Source organism: Sinohyriopsis cumingii, chromosome 1, assembly GCF_028554795.1.
Source record: "Sinohyriopsis cumingii isolate HCF-2022 chromosome 1, ASM2855479v2, whole genome shotgun sequence".
Lineage (NCBI taxonomy): Eukaryota > Metazoa > Mollusca > Bivalvia > Unionida > Unionidae > Sinohyriopsis > Sinohyriopsis cumingii.
The window spans coordinates 150,333,424-150,346,133 of record NC_142961.1 but is presented as its reverse complement, the minus strand read 5'-3'; the positions used below and the strand labels follow the sequence as shown (position 1 = coordinate 150,346,133).

The 12,710-nt window shown below is 36.5% G+C and overlaps 1 protein-coding gene across 1 annotated transcript in view; it reads right to left on the bottom strand.

Annotated features, from left to right (window-relative positions):
- Positions 1-253: 253 nt before the first annotated feature.
- The window catches only part of LOC149808146 (ubiquinone biosynthesis monooxygenase COQ6, mitochondrial-like), a 54,783-nt gene continuing 42,326 nt past the window's right edge, over positions 254-12,710 (bottom strand). Inside the window, exons 11-12 of the mRNA XM_089973859.1 lie at positions 3,143-3,309; positions 254-955 (exon numbers count right to left, since the gene is read on the bottom strand). Of these exons, the coding sequence (XP_089829985.1) occupies positions 926-955; positions 3,143-3,309 (197 nt within the window). The 3' untranslated portion in view covers positions 254-925. The remainder of the gene's footprint in view (positions 956-3,142; positions 3,310-12,710) is intronic.

Sequence of the window (12,710 nt, the reverse complement as noted above, 5' to 3'; positions counted from 1 at the left end):
ACATCCACAGCTTGCACCGTAAAGCATTTCACTTGAGATCTGGTGCCATTTTCTTTAAATGCATCGACTGGTTCACAAAATTGCCAGTTTATCAATAAAACAAATCGGTAAGCAAAAACCTGTTTTCTCGGAAATGGGGTCATAAACAGCATAAAAGGAAACTATTCTTATATTCTTATGAAGTCACCTTTTTAATAATATTTTCAAATTTATATAAGTGGAATTAAAAAGGTGATAATAAAAATGACAAAAATAGCTTTTTACTGCTTTTTATTTTTTAATGTAGGAAAAAAGCATAATCCATATAGGTCTTGCTTAAGACATAATTTAATAAAAGAAAGCATAACAGTTGCTCCAAAAGCCTAAGGGTTGATGTGCATGCTTGTTGCTCAAGAATACTGGATATGTTTTCAGTTAAAAAGAAGAAACAGTCTTGTCTTTAATTTTTTTACAATTCTTTTTTGAACAGCAGATCCCTAGTTTTTCACATTTAATGTAGCTAAATAAAGCTGCAAAATCTTAAAAGTCTTGATCTGAAATGATTTCAGATGTCTGAAATGGGCAAGTGGCTGGATCTTGATTCCCTTTTGTTTTATGGCTCCATGAAGCTAGCATAACAAGAGGAAAACTACCAGTCTCTACAGCAACTGAAGAAAATGATAAAACATTACTGAGTGGCATACTCTTTTTTTTTATTTTTTAAAGTATGTGAATTTATTATTCCATTAATTAAAAAGCAGAATCATGCATGTTGCACACACTTAAAATGAAAGAGGCAATACAATATCCAATGGAGTCTGAAGAACTTGAAGACCATACAGAAGCTGTCCATTGTTTAATTATCACCAGAATTGATGTAAATCCAAGGTAACTTTGTATGGCTTCCTTTACATGGCATCTGGATTCTAAGCTTGTTTGGGTGTTGCTATGATGTGGCCTCTTTTATAATTCTATCCTGAAAGTGAAGATAAAAATATTTTAAAACAAATGGATGACTAAATTCAGTTTAAAGTCTTTCACTAATGGGTATTTAAAATGCGGGTGGTTCATCAAATAATGCTGTATTGATATTTTATCATTACCCGTCTGTGTTGTGATTATGTCAATAAAGATACTTTACATGACAAATATGTCGCAATTGCATCAATGAGACTTTGGGTGGAAAGTTACCCACTTCATTTACCAACTTGATGCATATTAAATTAAAACTATTTAAATGATTATCAGCTGATCTCCTGGTATCCATAATTTTAATTCCATTGAAAATGTGCATAAAGAAGCAAAAATTACAGAATTTTTCACCTAGACTCCATCTGAATCTAGATACCTTATTTCTTGCAAATATACTCACACCAAACTTATAAAATACTGTACTTTCCAAAACATTAATACTTCCTGCACGTGTCTAAAGAGGCAGAGATTTTACAAACAATAAAATGCATAAATCATTGGGACTTTCTAAAAAAAAAAAAAAAAATGGTTTGGAATTGAAACTTAAAATTCATACAGGAGGTCAAGGATACAGAACCATTTGATTTCATGGTAAAGAGTAATCTATATAGAAACGATCAAAAGACAGAAATGAAAAAAATAATTCCAATATTAATTAATTTAATACTGTAGAGCAAAAATAGGGAGAATTTTGATTATAATTGTAGCAAGTACCTCCATGCCTATGATTTGAATGGCTCTGTTCCAGTTAATGGTCAACAACAGTACTGCTATACATGTAACTTTAACAATACATTGACGTGGCTTGTATATGCATTTCTGACTCTTAAATAAAAAGGATTAAGATGAAGGGGGTGGGTGGGTGGTAATTCAGATGATAAACTTATTTCAAGATAACAATTGTCAGCTTTTAAAGAAGTGCATGTCTTTTAAAATATGAGCAGAAAAGCAGTGATTGGAGTTTTTTCCTTCAAGAATGCAACAAACATCTTTCCAAATTATTATATCAAACTCGTTTTGTCTGGCACTATACATTAGTAGTACTCCCATGAAATTGGTGAAATTATTGCAAATTCAGGGAGCCAGACTAAATGCAAATTCATGCATAATGATGCATTTTATAGCAGGGGTTTCTGAGAAATATAGGTTACAGTGGTGCTTATTGTGTTTTTCTTTAGAGGCAACTGGTTTGATTAGTGTCGGAAAGACCTCATCTGGATTCAAATATCTTGCATGTCTACAACAAACAGGAATTAATTTAATATACTTGTTAAAACAACTTTCATTGTAATAATGAGATTGAAAATAAATAGTTATGCCAGCTGCATGGTACTGAGAGCCTTTCAGTAGCTGATGAAAGAGTACAAAGACACAAGATTCAATCTGGGCATGTACTTCATGGGAAGAAGTCTGCCAAATTTGGTTGAAAGTGATTTAGTGGTTTGTTATTTTTTAGAAGCTGAAGATACCAACTGGTGAAAGATGTAGAATCATACCATATCTCGAGTGCTAAACTGTGACCATGACCTTGAACACAGGTGCCCACCCCACTCTGCCACCACACATTGCCCTAATGGTACAAGACATGCTTGCTATCATCTTGACCTTGAAGATGACTCACATCCCTTAATCTTAGACGAGTGTCGAGTGATATAAGCAGATTGGGAAAATGTAACAGAAAACACGATCTTGTATAGCAGAATGGGATGAGCGAATGAAATTGTTTTACTAAACTATGACAACTGGTTTGATCTGATGTTTTTCTGAAACTGCAACACAACTTTGTGTTGAGGCAATTGAATTAAAGTGCCTTGCCTAAAGACTATATGATAGCTGACCTGGTCTGTTCTGACCATTTAATAATGTAAAAGTGTACCGTGTTTCATCCCTTAATCTTGCGTGCTTTGAAACTTACAGGGTAGAAGGTAAAGTGTGATGGAATACTTGAATTACTGAGCTGTAATCCTGACATTAAACAAAAGACCTCAATGGATTATGCAACTTCTCTTCAAATGATGAGGTACAATAATACCAGGCGTATAATTTTCTACTTGATTGCCCTTGGGTTAATGGATTTAAGCTGGGTCTAGAGTTTCATTTCCTGGAACCTAGGATTCCATTTGATTTTAAAAACTTTGCTATCATCTGTTTCTGAAATTTTTCAGACACTGCTAAAACAACAAGAACCTACCTTGACAAATGTTAGGGTATTGGTGGCTTGAAGTCCCACACTTCTGAGCAAAACAATGGGGGTCAAGTTAGTATTGTAAAGCCTCTGAAGAAACTCTATCGTTGCTATCACAGGTAAAACTTTGCGCTGACGCTGGGTTTCATAGTCCACCAAATATGAGAGACTACCTGAAAAGTTAAAGAAAATTTGACCCAGATAAAAATGTTTAATCATCAAATGAAAAACTATGGTAAAATTGAAAATAAAACTTCACTGTTACAGGCAACATTTAAGTTCTTTCCGTGCATGTATCCTAATACTAGTACAGTGTAGTTGCAGTAATGTTCATGATTACGGGGAAACATGTCATCTTTTAATTTCACTTGAGCTTCGCCTATATACCACTTCACATCAATGGTTCTCTCATATGCATAGCACTGGAAGCCTAAACAGATAGAGACCCTGAAACAAGTGGAAAATTTTGCCAGCCGATTTAGTCTGTAACTTTACCTGAATTTCTGTGGCAAATAGAATAGAAAATGTGGACATTTATTACATTTCCTGAAAAGCAAATTATTTTTTAAATTGTTCTTCAGTAAATACTCACCTAGTCAAATTAACAGTAGGAAGAAACTGCAACCCCATCAAACTGTGTCTTGTTTATATACCAAATAAACAAAGGAAAGAAACTCTTCCTGACACTTCCCATTACCTCGTATTATCACTGCTAGGTGACTACAGTAGAAGACTTAATTTAAGCTTGAGCAATACCTCAATGAGGATGCTAACATTTGCATGGAGGTTTGAGTTTTATAGTAATATGATTAAGTTGTTGTTGTTCTAGGGTTTAACGCCATTTTTCAGCACAAGATAGGCTATACATGGCGGCCAGTATAACTGGTGGAGGAAGAACCCTGGAAAACCCAGGGAAGAACCACCGACACACGACAAGCTACTGGCAGGCTTTCCCACGTACCCACGCTAGCCGAGCCTTGGACTCGAACACACGCAGACAGAGGTGAGATGGCAGTGATCCGGAACGGTGAGCGCTTTAGACCACTCGGCCACTCGGGGCCCCAATATGATTAAGTAAGTATTCTAGATGAACAAAAATGACTAAAATGTGAATATGCTTTCTCCTTTGAATACATTCCTCAATCACATTCACATTAAAAAAATAGGTATGGTGTGTGTGTGTGTTCTAAGCATCCTACCTCCACCATGGGCACCCATCAAGGGAGAATGGCTGGGTTCACCATACAAGGATAAACAACTCTCCAGACATGAGAGCAGTATAACTGACGTAATTGCGATAACCATACATGCATAAAAGAAAATGAATTACTGGCAAAATAAAAATTCTTGGTGAACTGAGCAAAAGTGCTTAACCTACTTGTATGAAGAGGTTGTGCTAACATCAACTGGGCCTGGAGGTTATCTGGTCTGCAGTAACTGGACTCGCCAGATTCCATTCCTGTTTCTGCTAAACTATTTCTCTGAGTGAAACATTACATTTGAATGCAAAGCTTGCAGTGGGATCACTAATCCATTTGAGCCACAATGCTGGGTGTATAAGGTGATATCCTCTTTACTGACCTTTACAGGAGGGAAAAAGACATCATGCCCATGATTTACCTTCATGAGTTTCAAGTAATGCTTGAGAGCACAGAAGGATCTTGCTTTGTCACCTCTCTTGACATCTCAGCAGAAGACATAGCATATGATCACTCTGCCTGCTGACAGGCAATTATTCTTAGCTACAAAGCCTGGTTACATCATTGGGTCCAAGGAACCATCCAATCTTAACTGGAGAGAGTTCAGGCCACTAAAAGGTCATGCAACTTTGCATGCAGAAAGAAGCTAAAGCTATCAGAGATAACGTCTTGTATGGCAGCAGCTTCAGTGAGGTCCAAACTGATCTGAGTTAGCCATGTCAGAACCCACAAAGGATTCCATTAGGTCACAGTGTGAGAGATTCTGGCCTATTAATGTTAAAACCAGCAAGCAGGTCTTATAGATTTATATCTTGACTGAAGGTTTTGGATATTATGGAGGGATAGCCTTTGAAAGTCCTCAACAAGCCATAGAAAAAGGTCTGCCAATTGCAAGATTGAGACACTAAGACATGATGCTGTTGACTTTGCACCAGTCTCTGAAAATGCACAATTTTTCCTCATAGAGCCTTCCAAGTAAATGTTCTTTTTAGCTTGTGAAATTCTCTCAACAACTGGCAGTTGAAATATTCACAAGACTTCCAGTATTAAGCATGAAGAAAAAGCATATCCAAGTAGGGATGAAATGCCCATGATGATGATTCTTTTTTAGCTGGTCCATCGACAGGACTATCCTTGGATCATCAACATATCAAGCAGATTGTTCACCATGGACATGTCCCACCTGAGAGGGCTATGAGGATCACTTTGCAGTTCTGTTTCCTCCACTTCTATATTATTTTGATACCAAAAGCCATATGGTAGGCATAAGTCTAAAACTCCTCGCTACTGACTGATGGAGCATCCAAGGCCCCAGCTTTTGGGTCCAGGACCAGAACAAGGTGACCAATTTGTGATGCTACCTTCTTGCAAAAAGGTACATCATTGCTAGATCTAACATAGAAAATGTTGTGACAATTTTATGCATGAGCCCAGAGGTTATATGGAGAAGATTCTTATTATCCTTGCAAAATGATGGGGTCATCATAGTCACTGCTGTATTGTTTTAATGTATGATGCTCCATGGTAAATGTGGTAGATAATCAGCATGATGAAAATGTTGCTTTTTAGCTGGCTTTCAGCAAAAGAAAGGTTTAGAATTACATGTACCTCAATCACAAATCATATCAAATAGTTAACTGGATACTTCCTTTATCTTCGCCAAATGTGGGAGGAGAAAAATGGAGGTTTGTTGATGAGCAGCTCAGTTGCAAGCTTGACAGAATGAACAGCTGTGGGTGCATGACCAGCTCTGAAACAGCCTGTGTAGAATATATGGTGAAACCAATGAATCAGACAAACTGATCTATGTGTTTCCACATCCACTAATGGATAGGTGACTTGTGAAGTAATCTGAACTATGGAACTAGTCAACTGATAATCACATTCTTATTCTGCATTAAACACATGTATCATGAAGTTGACCATTCATTATTTTCCAGTCAGTGAACAGTGATTCAATTCCACTAGATTTCACTAGAGAAACCCTTTTGACATTAGCATGCACTGATGTTTTTTTAATGAAATTTGTGCTAACAAGATATTTCACACTGATATGGGGTTATTCTAGCTTTGAGAATAAACCCCTACAGTATTAGAAGTTTTGAAGTTTATGTTCTCCTTGAAATATAGAATTACATAACAGTGCAAAAAAAATCAAATAATTTCAGATCAGGCCCATCCTGTATTCTAAGTGAGGTTCCCATTGAGCTTGTAAAAACAAATCCTAATTTGCCTGAGGAAACTCTGATTGTGCTGCTAAAATGTGTAAATTTATTTTCAAGATATCGACATACCTGCCATAACATTGCGCTCTCTAAATCAGATCAACACTGTCCTATGTGAAACTGAAACGTGTCATGCTAAAAATACAATTTTGTACTCCCAAACCCTGACACTTTTGTGTTTTGAGAAAACACAATTTTCAGTAATCTTCAAAATGAAAAACAAATTACTATCAGTATACGCCTGTTACATGTAGCATGTATAAACAGTAAACAGTCATGATTGGAGCTGATGTAAAACTATTCTTTGGACAGTTCAAAAATTCTTATTGGGGCACCATTTAGGTTTAAATAGCGGCCATTAAAGGCAAAGAGGTCAGGTATAAACCATTATTTCACGTATTACCTAATTGGCTGACAAAAGTTTGTGAAATGAGTTTGAAGGTTGCAGTGGGTGAACCCACTGTAATAATTTGCATAGGTAAGATCAGAGCAGTGGAACAATCCATTACAGGTACCTAAAAGAGATGTTAGATGCATGTACAAGAACAAAACTTATCACATATCATTGCCTTGAACGAGAATGTTTAAGCCATATGTGTTATTATATTTTTTACAAGTTTGTTAACAGCTGCAACATTTCTTTGAAGTTGGACTTTACTGCAGAAAGAAAATTATGATCATTTCAGTTTCAGAATAGTGTTCAAGTGTAATTAATTTTTGAAGCCATATTATGAAGCACTTAGCTATCAACAAAGCCCAACAAAAATAAATTTGAAAACTCTTGGTTGACAGTTTTACTTTGTGAAACATGTCAGCCCCCTCCAGAAAAAACAAAAAGATATTGGGGAGGGGGGATTATTAATTATTTGCATATACTGCAAACAACACATCAATATATGTCGACTCGGTTCTGACCAGGATTCACCTGGAGAATCCAGCAGAGAAGTTTGAACAGCATGACCTTCTAGTCCCTAGTGAGTGTAGTGATGAACACTAATATGACATTTGCAAACCCCTTTGAACCCTAATGAGTATGTATCCGAATTGTAGTTCTTCCAACGTTGTGTGGCAGTATTGAAAAAGGGGAAGTTTTGAGCATGAGGAAACTGGAGTCTGGGCTTGTGGAATTTCAGTCAGGGTCTGTGAGTTTCTTGAAGTCACCAGCCCTGCATATAATGTTGTGCTGATTCTTATTCCTTCAGTTTTGCAATATCTGAATATAATGGTGCAAATTTACAAGGAATACTATTAAGAGTACAAGTGCCTGCATAACTAAATAGTTGCTTTGAAATATTTGATATAAAACATCAGATATGTATTACACCACAATATGTATCACATTGTCTCCCACAAGTATCGTCCCAGTGCTAGTGGTCAGAAGCAGAAGCTGCAGCATACAGTATGAAAAGATGGCTAATAGATCATTAATCGAGCTGGGTACCACAAAAATTTTTGTACCCCTGTATTTCTGAACATACCTTCATATATGCCACAGTATGCCACAATTTTATTTGGAACCAACAATTCAATGTTCTGGTGCAGGAGCCTGACAAATATTTACTTAATTTCCATCTTGCTCTGACTTGCAGCAAAATAGCACTATAATGAATTCATGATATCTGGGAAAATAATTATCTTCAGATAAAAGAAAAGAATATATTTCAGCTCAAAAGAAAATCACAGCCTCTCCCACCCATCTAAAATTAAATGGACATTACCTTTGAGTATATTAATTTGAAATGTGTATATTAATTGTTGTATAAGTCACTAAACACTAAATGATTAGGCTTAAACTAAAGCTGATACAGTGAAAGACCTCATGCTGACATTCTAGAGCCTACTGATAAAATTGGAAACAAAAACTACCAACATATTGGAACAGTGAAAAAGTACAATAGTACGTAAAATTGGAAAAAATACCCTGGTAAACGTGTATACTGTGCACCTGAAGGCCACGCTCAGATATGAGGGACAGAGGGTGGACTTGCACCCACTGTACTACCTAGAGAAGTGGGTTAGGAGATGCTGCCAAAACAACTTGAAGCCATCTTTATGATGGATGTACTAACAAAAGAATGTCCCAAGATCAATTAAGGTTTCTTCACAAACCATTGTTCCACCACTTTGCTGGATGTAAATGTTGCAGTCAGCCTCTTAGCATCATTGTGAGGGAGGAAAATGCCATCATGAATCCCCGAAAATTGAAAGCATCTGTTGCCAACTGGCAGGTTATGGGCAAGCTACCAGAGTGATAAGTCACAGCTGAATGAAGCATAGGAAGGAGAAATCTTTCCTATCCCCTTTACTGAACTGCCACAGGAACAGGTACCAAAGAATGATGCAGATTCAATGAAGACATCATTTCACCAGTTTGAAATCATTAAGGCTTTAACCATAACATCATGCAGAGAGCTTTTAATCATCTTGACAACAATGCCCATGGACTCCATGCATGATCATTGTCTGAATTTTCAGCAAGGTGAAAAATCGCCAGTGATGCAAGATTAATTGTCAAATAAATTGGCACCATATTCCACACTAACCTGGAGGTTGAATGGAAAACCACTTGGATCCACCTTATCATCAGTGATGTTGTCATGTTGAGTCACTTTGCTTTTTTCTAAGCTTGGCAATATGTTACTATGAACACCTGCGTGTGTGTACAGTGGAACCCTGCTATAACATGATAAGTGGGGTAAAAAAAATTGGATCACGCTAATAGTGGGGTTGCATTAATGCGTTTTGTTTTACAGTATTTTACTTTTTCAGAGAACAACTCATTGGCACATATACGTGTATTCATGCCTTATGCATATGATGAATAGAGTATCAACACCATTTACTATCATGCCATTGTGGCATGCAGATCATCCATAATGCATGTAATTCCATTGAAAAATTGCACACAAATTCAATAATTTTGTCCCAGATCATTGCCTGAATTCAGCATCTAATATATAGCATGAACAGTGAATTAACACCATATATTTGCCACCTGATATTGTACCATCAGGGCTTGCAATTAATCCATAATACATGCAATTCCACTGCAAAAATTGCATACATATTTAAACTATTCAATAATTTTGTCACAGATCATTATATGTCTGAATTCAATGGGAAAAATTAACAGCAAAATGAGGTTAAGAAACATGAAGCATGTGTACAGTTCATTACATTCCAGGGTCTATGAACAGTGTCTGTACAAATTTCATACTGCTAAAATTTTCTCATATGTGTTTCTGTGTACATTTATCCATTGTAAATTTCCAATAATTAACACTTGTACGCCTATTCATCTGAATGACTACAGCAAGAATAATTAACAATCAACACATGCTTTCAGCGTGCATATAACTTTTACTTCAGATTTTGTGAACATCGAAAGAAACGTAGGAAAACTACTATACTAATCATTCTGCAAAGTGCAGAGAATGACTTGCGTTTGTGAACTTGCTTTTCCATAACAGTAAAATATTTTTTTTTTATAAAAAATAGGAAATTAATAACGAGTTCATAAGCAAACACCACACACATGTAAAACCCGAGACCTAAGTGCAGTTGGCCTGCAATGGTCACGAGTCACTTTTATAAAAAATATGAAGTTGAACACATGTACAATTTCATGCCCTTTCAATTTCCAGCTAATAAAGCAGACATTATTTACTGGTCAACTGACTGCGTCTAATAACACCGCCAAGCCCAGCAAACATGTTGGCAGCTTTCGTTCTTTTTTTATGTTTAATAAATTGTGAGAATCTTATCAACCACCGCATTGTCTGCTGCTTGGTTGTGTATGCAGTTAAACATTTCCGGTGTTTATTTTGGCATAACACTTTAAGAACCTGGTGAAATTGCTAAATTTCAGAAGATACGATTGTATTATATTAAAATTCATACATAAATTCTTCCCTAAAATGATAATAAACGTTTTACACACTAGATCACATACTTAAAAAAAAAATTTTTTCCTGGTACAAGAAAAATACACATACATGTATTTAAAATTTCAGAAACCATGCCTCAATCATATTATATTCAAATTCATACACGATCTCTTCCCCAAAATGATAATACATTTTTAACGCACTATTTCACGTACTTTGAAGAAAAAAATATTTTTTCATGTGTGAACGAATATACGAAAATTTCGGAAGCCATGCCACAATCATGTTATATCTGAATTCACGTTATTGCGGGGTCGCACTGTAGTACCAGCATGATGAGGATACTGGTTTTCCTACAAGACTTGGTGTTCCCTGGATCCTTCATATAGATGATCAGAGATCTCTGATGTTCACCAAATGCTGAAGTTGATGGAAGGACAGATGTTCATCCTCATCTTCCAATTCTACAAAAACAATGAACTTAAAAGTCTGGCCTGCAGACAGTGGAGTTGGGCATAGTGATTGGCCAAATCCAGTAAATATTTCCACAGCCACTTTAAAGCTGAAACTACACTTGCTCCATTGTGAGACAGGAAGCTACATGATCAAGATTAATCTCCGCATTCAGTATGGAGGTTGTCCTCATCAGGCATTATTTCATGTACAGCATGGTCTATTGCCAAGAGAGATGCCAATAATAAATGCGTGGAGTATGGGTTGGTATCTCCCTAGTGGGTAATCTGTAAAAAAAAATTATTCAAAAATGAGTCAGCAGTTGCATTTGTGGCTGGCAAGTACCCTGGTTTGTCTTGCCAGCATGATCCACCAGTAAAAATGCTGGCCAGTCAGCTTAGCTACTGGCTGGATAGCAGGCCCATTTGCTGACTGAATGGTTGGCTTGTCTCTCTTGTCTAGCTGGTCTGTGCAGCAAATGGATGAATTGGCAAACAAGATCCCTGTAGCTCCACATAATATGTTGTGATCAGTCAGTATACGAAATGGCTAACAAAGTGATGGATTCCCACTGCATGATTGTGGAACACAGCTGGCCAGACACTGGAATGGCCGGTTGGCAACCAGAACAGCATTGCATGGCCTGGATGGATGGCAAAAAGGATTCTAAACATCTATAAAAATGCTCCATGCACCCACATGTAAGGCATTCAGGCCAAAATCAGATACTGCAGGGACTTATGCCCACTGGGCTGCTAAGATAAGGCAGGACACTCACCCTCTACCATCAAGCTACTAATGGAGGTTCCATCACTTTCATTTCCCCAAGACCTGACCTGACTCTTAAAGCTTTTCCACACAATAATGAACCAAATTCCTTGTGAATAATAATGTAGTTAGAAGTCAAGTAACATATCATGCATGTCCACACTGACTTTGGCATATGATGCTGCCATTGTTTGATCAGAAATGACAATGACAACAATATGAGTCACTCAAAAAGACTGGGTGAAAATAATTTCCAGGTATTCAAGACAAGACCATATTTTTCTTATTAACTGTCAAGTGTTTGAAATTATCATTGACATTATTCAGGGATAACAAGATTGGATGCTGTGGCAAAGATATTTGATGTCACATTGGCACCATTTTCATTTAGCACTTTAGGAAAAAGAAGACATTCATTCTAAGTCTTTTGATTAAAACCCAATGTGATAATGATCATCCATTCTGGGGAAACAGTAACAACATTTTTAGGGCACTTGTCTTGGCAGCCATACTGGATGTATGACTGGCACCATTTTCACGTAGAACCTGGTGAAAAACCCCATGTCATAATGACCACCCATTCTGGGGTAATAGTAAGAAGATTTTTAAGACAGTCATGTAAGCCATACTGAGTGTATATGACTGGCACCAATTCTATTTAGGACTAACGGGGTATAATAGGAACTCTGTTGTTGAAAACTCCATGTTCATATAGCCATCCATTAGCACAGTATTAGAGATAACAATATTTTCAAGACATGACTTTCCATTCAGTAGGAGAAGCAATAACAATATTTTCCTATTTTTTTATGCCTAGAAAATACCCCTATTTGTTGAATGTGAAGAAAATTGCAATCAAAACTGGCTAATGAAACCCTAATATATATTACTCATTTCAAAAACAGTGCTTAGTGCCCAGAAATTTCAATAAACATCATAACATTCACAACTTTTCATAAGAAGACATTTATTTTCTTAAGGTTTCTTTACCAAAAACAAATTCTCAGTACTCTGTAAATAGCAATATTCAACATAATTTTGA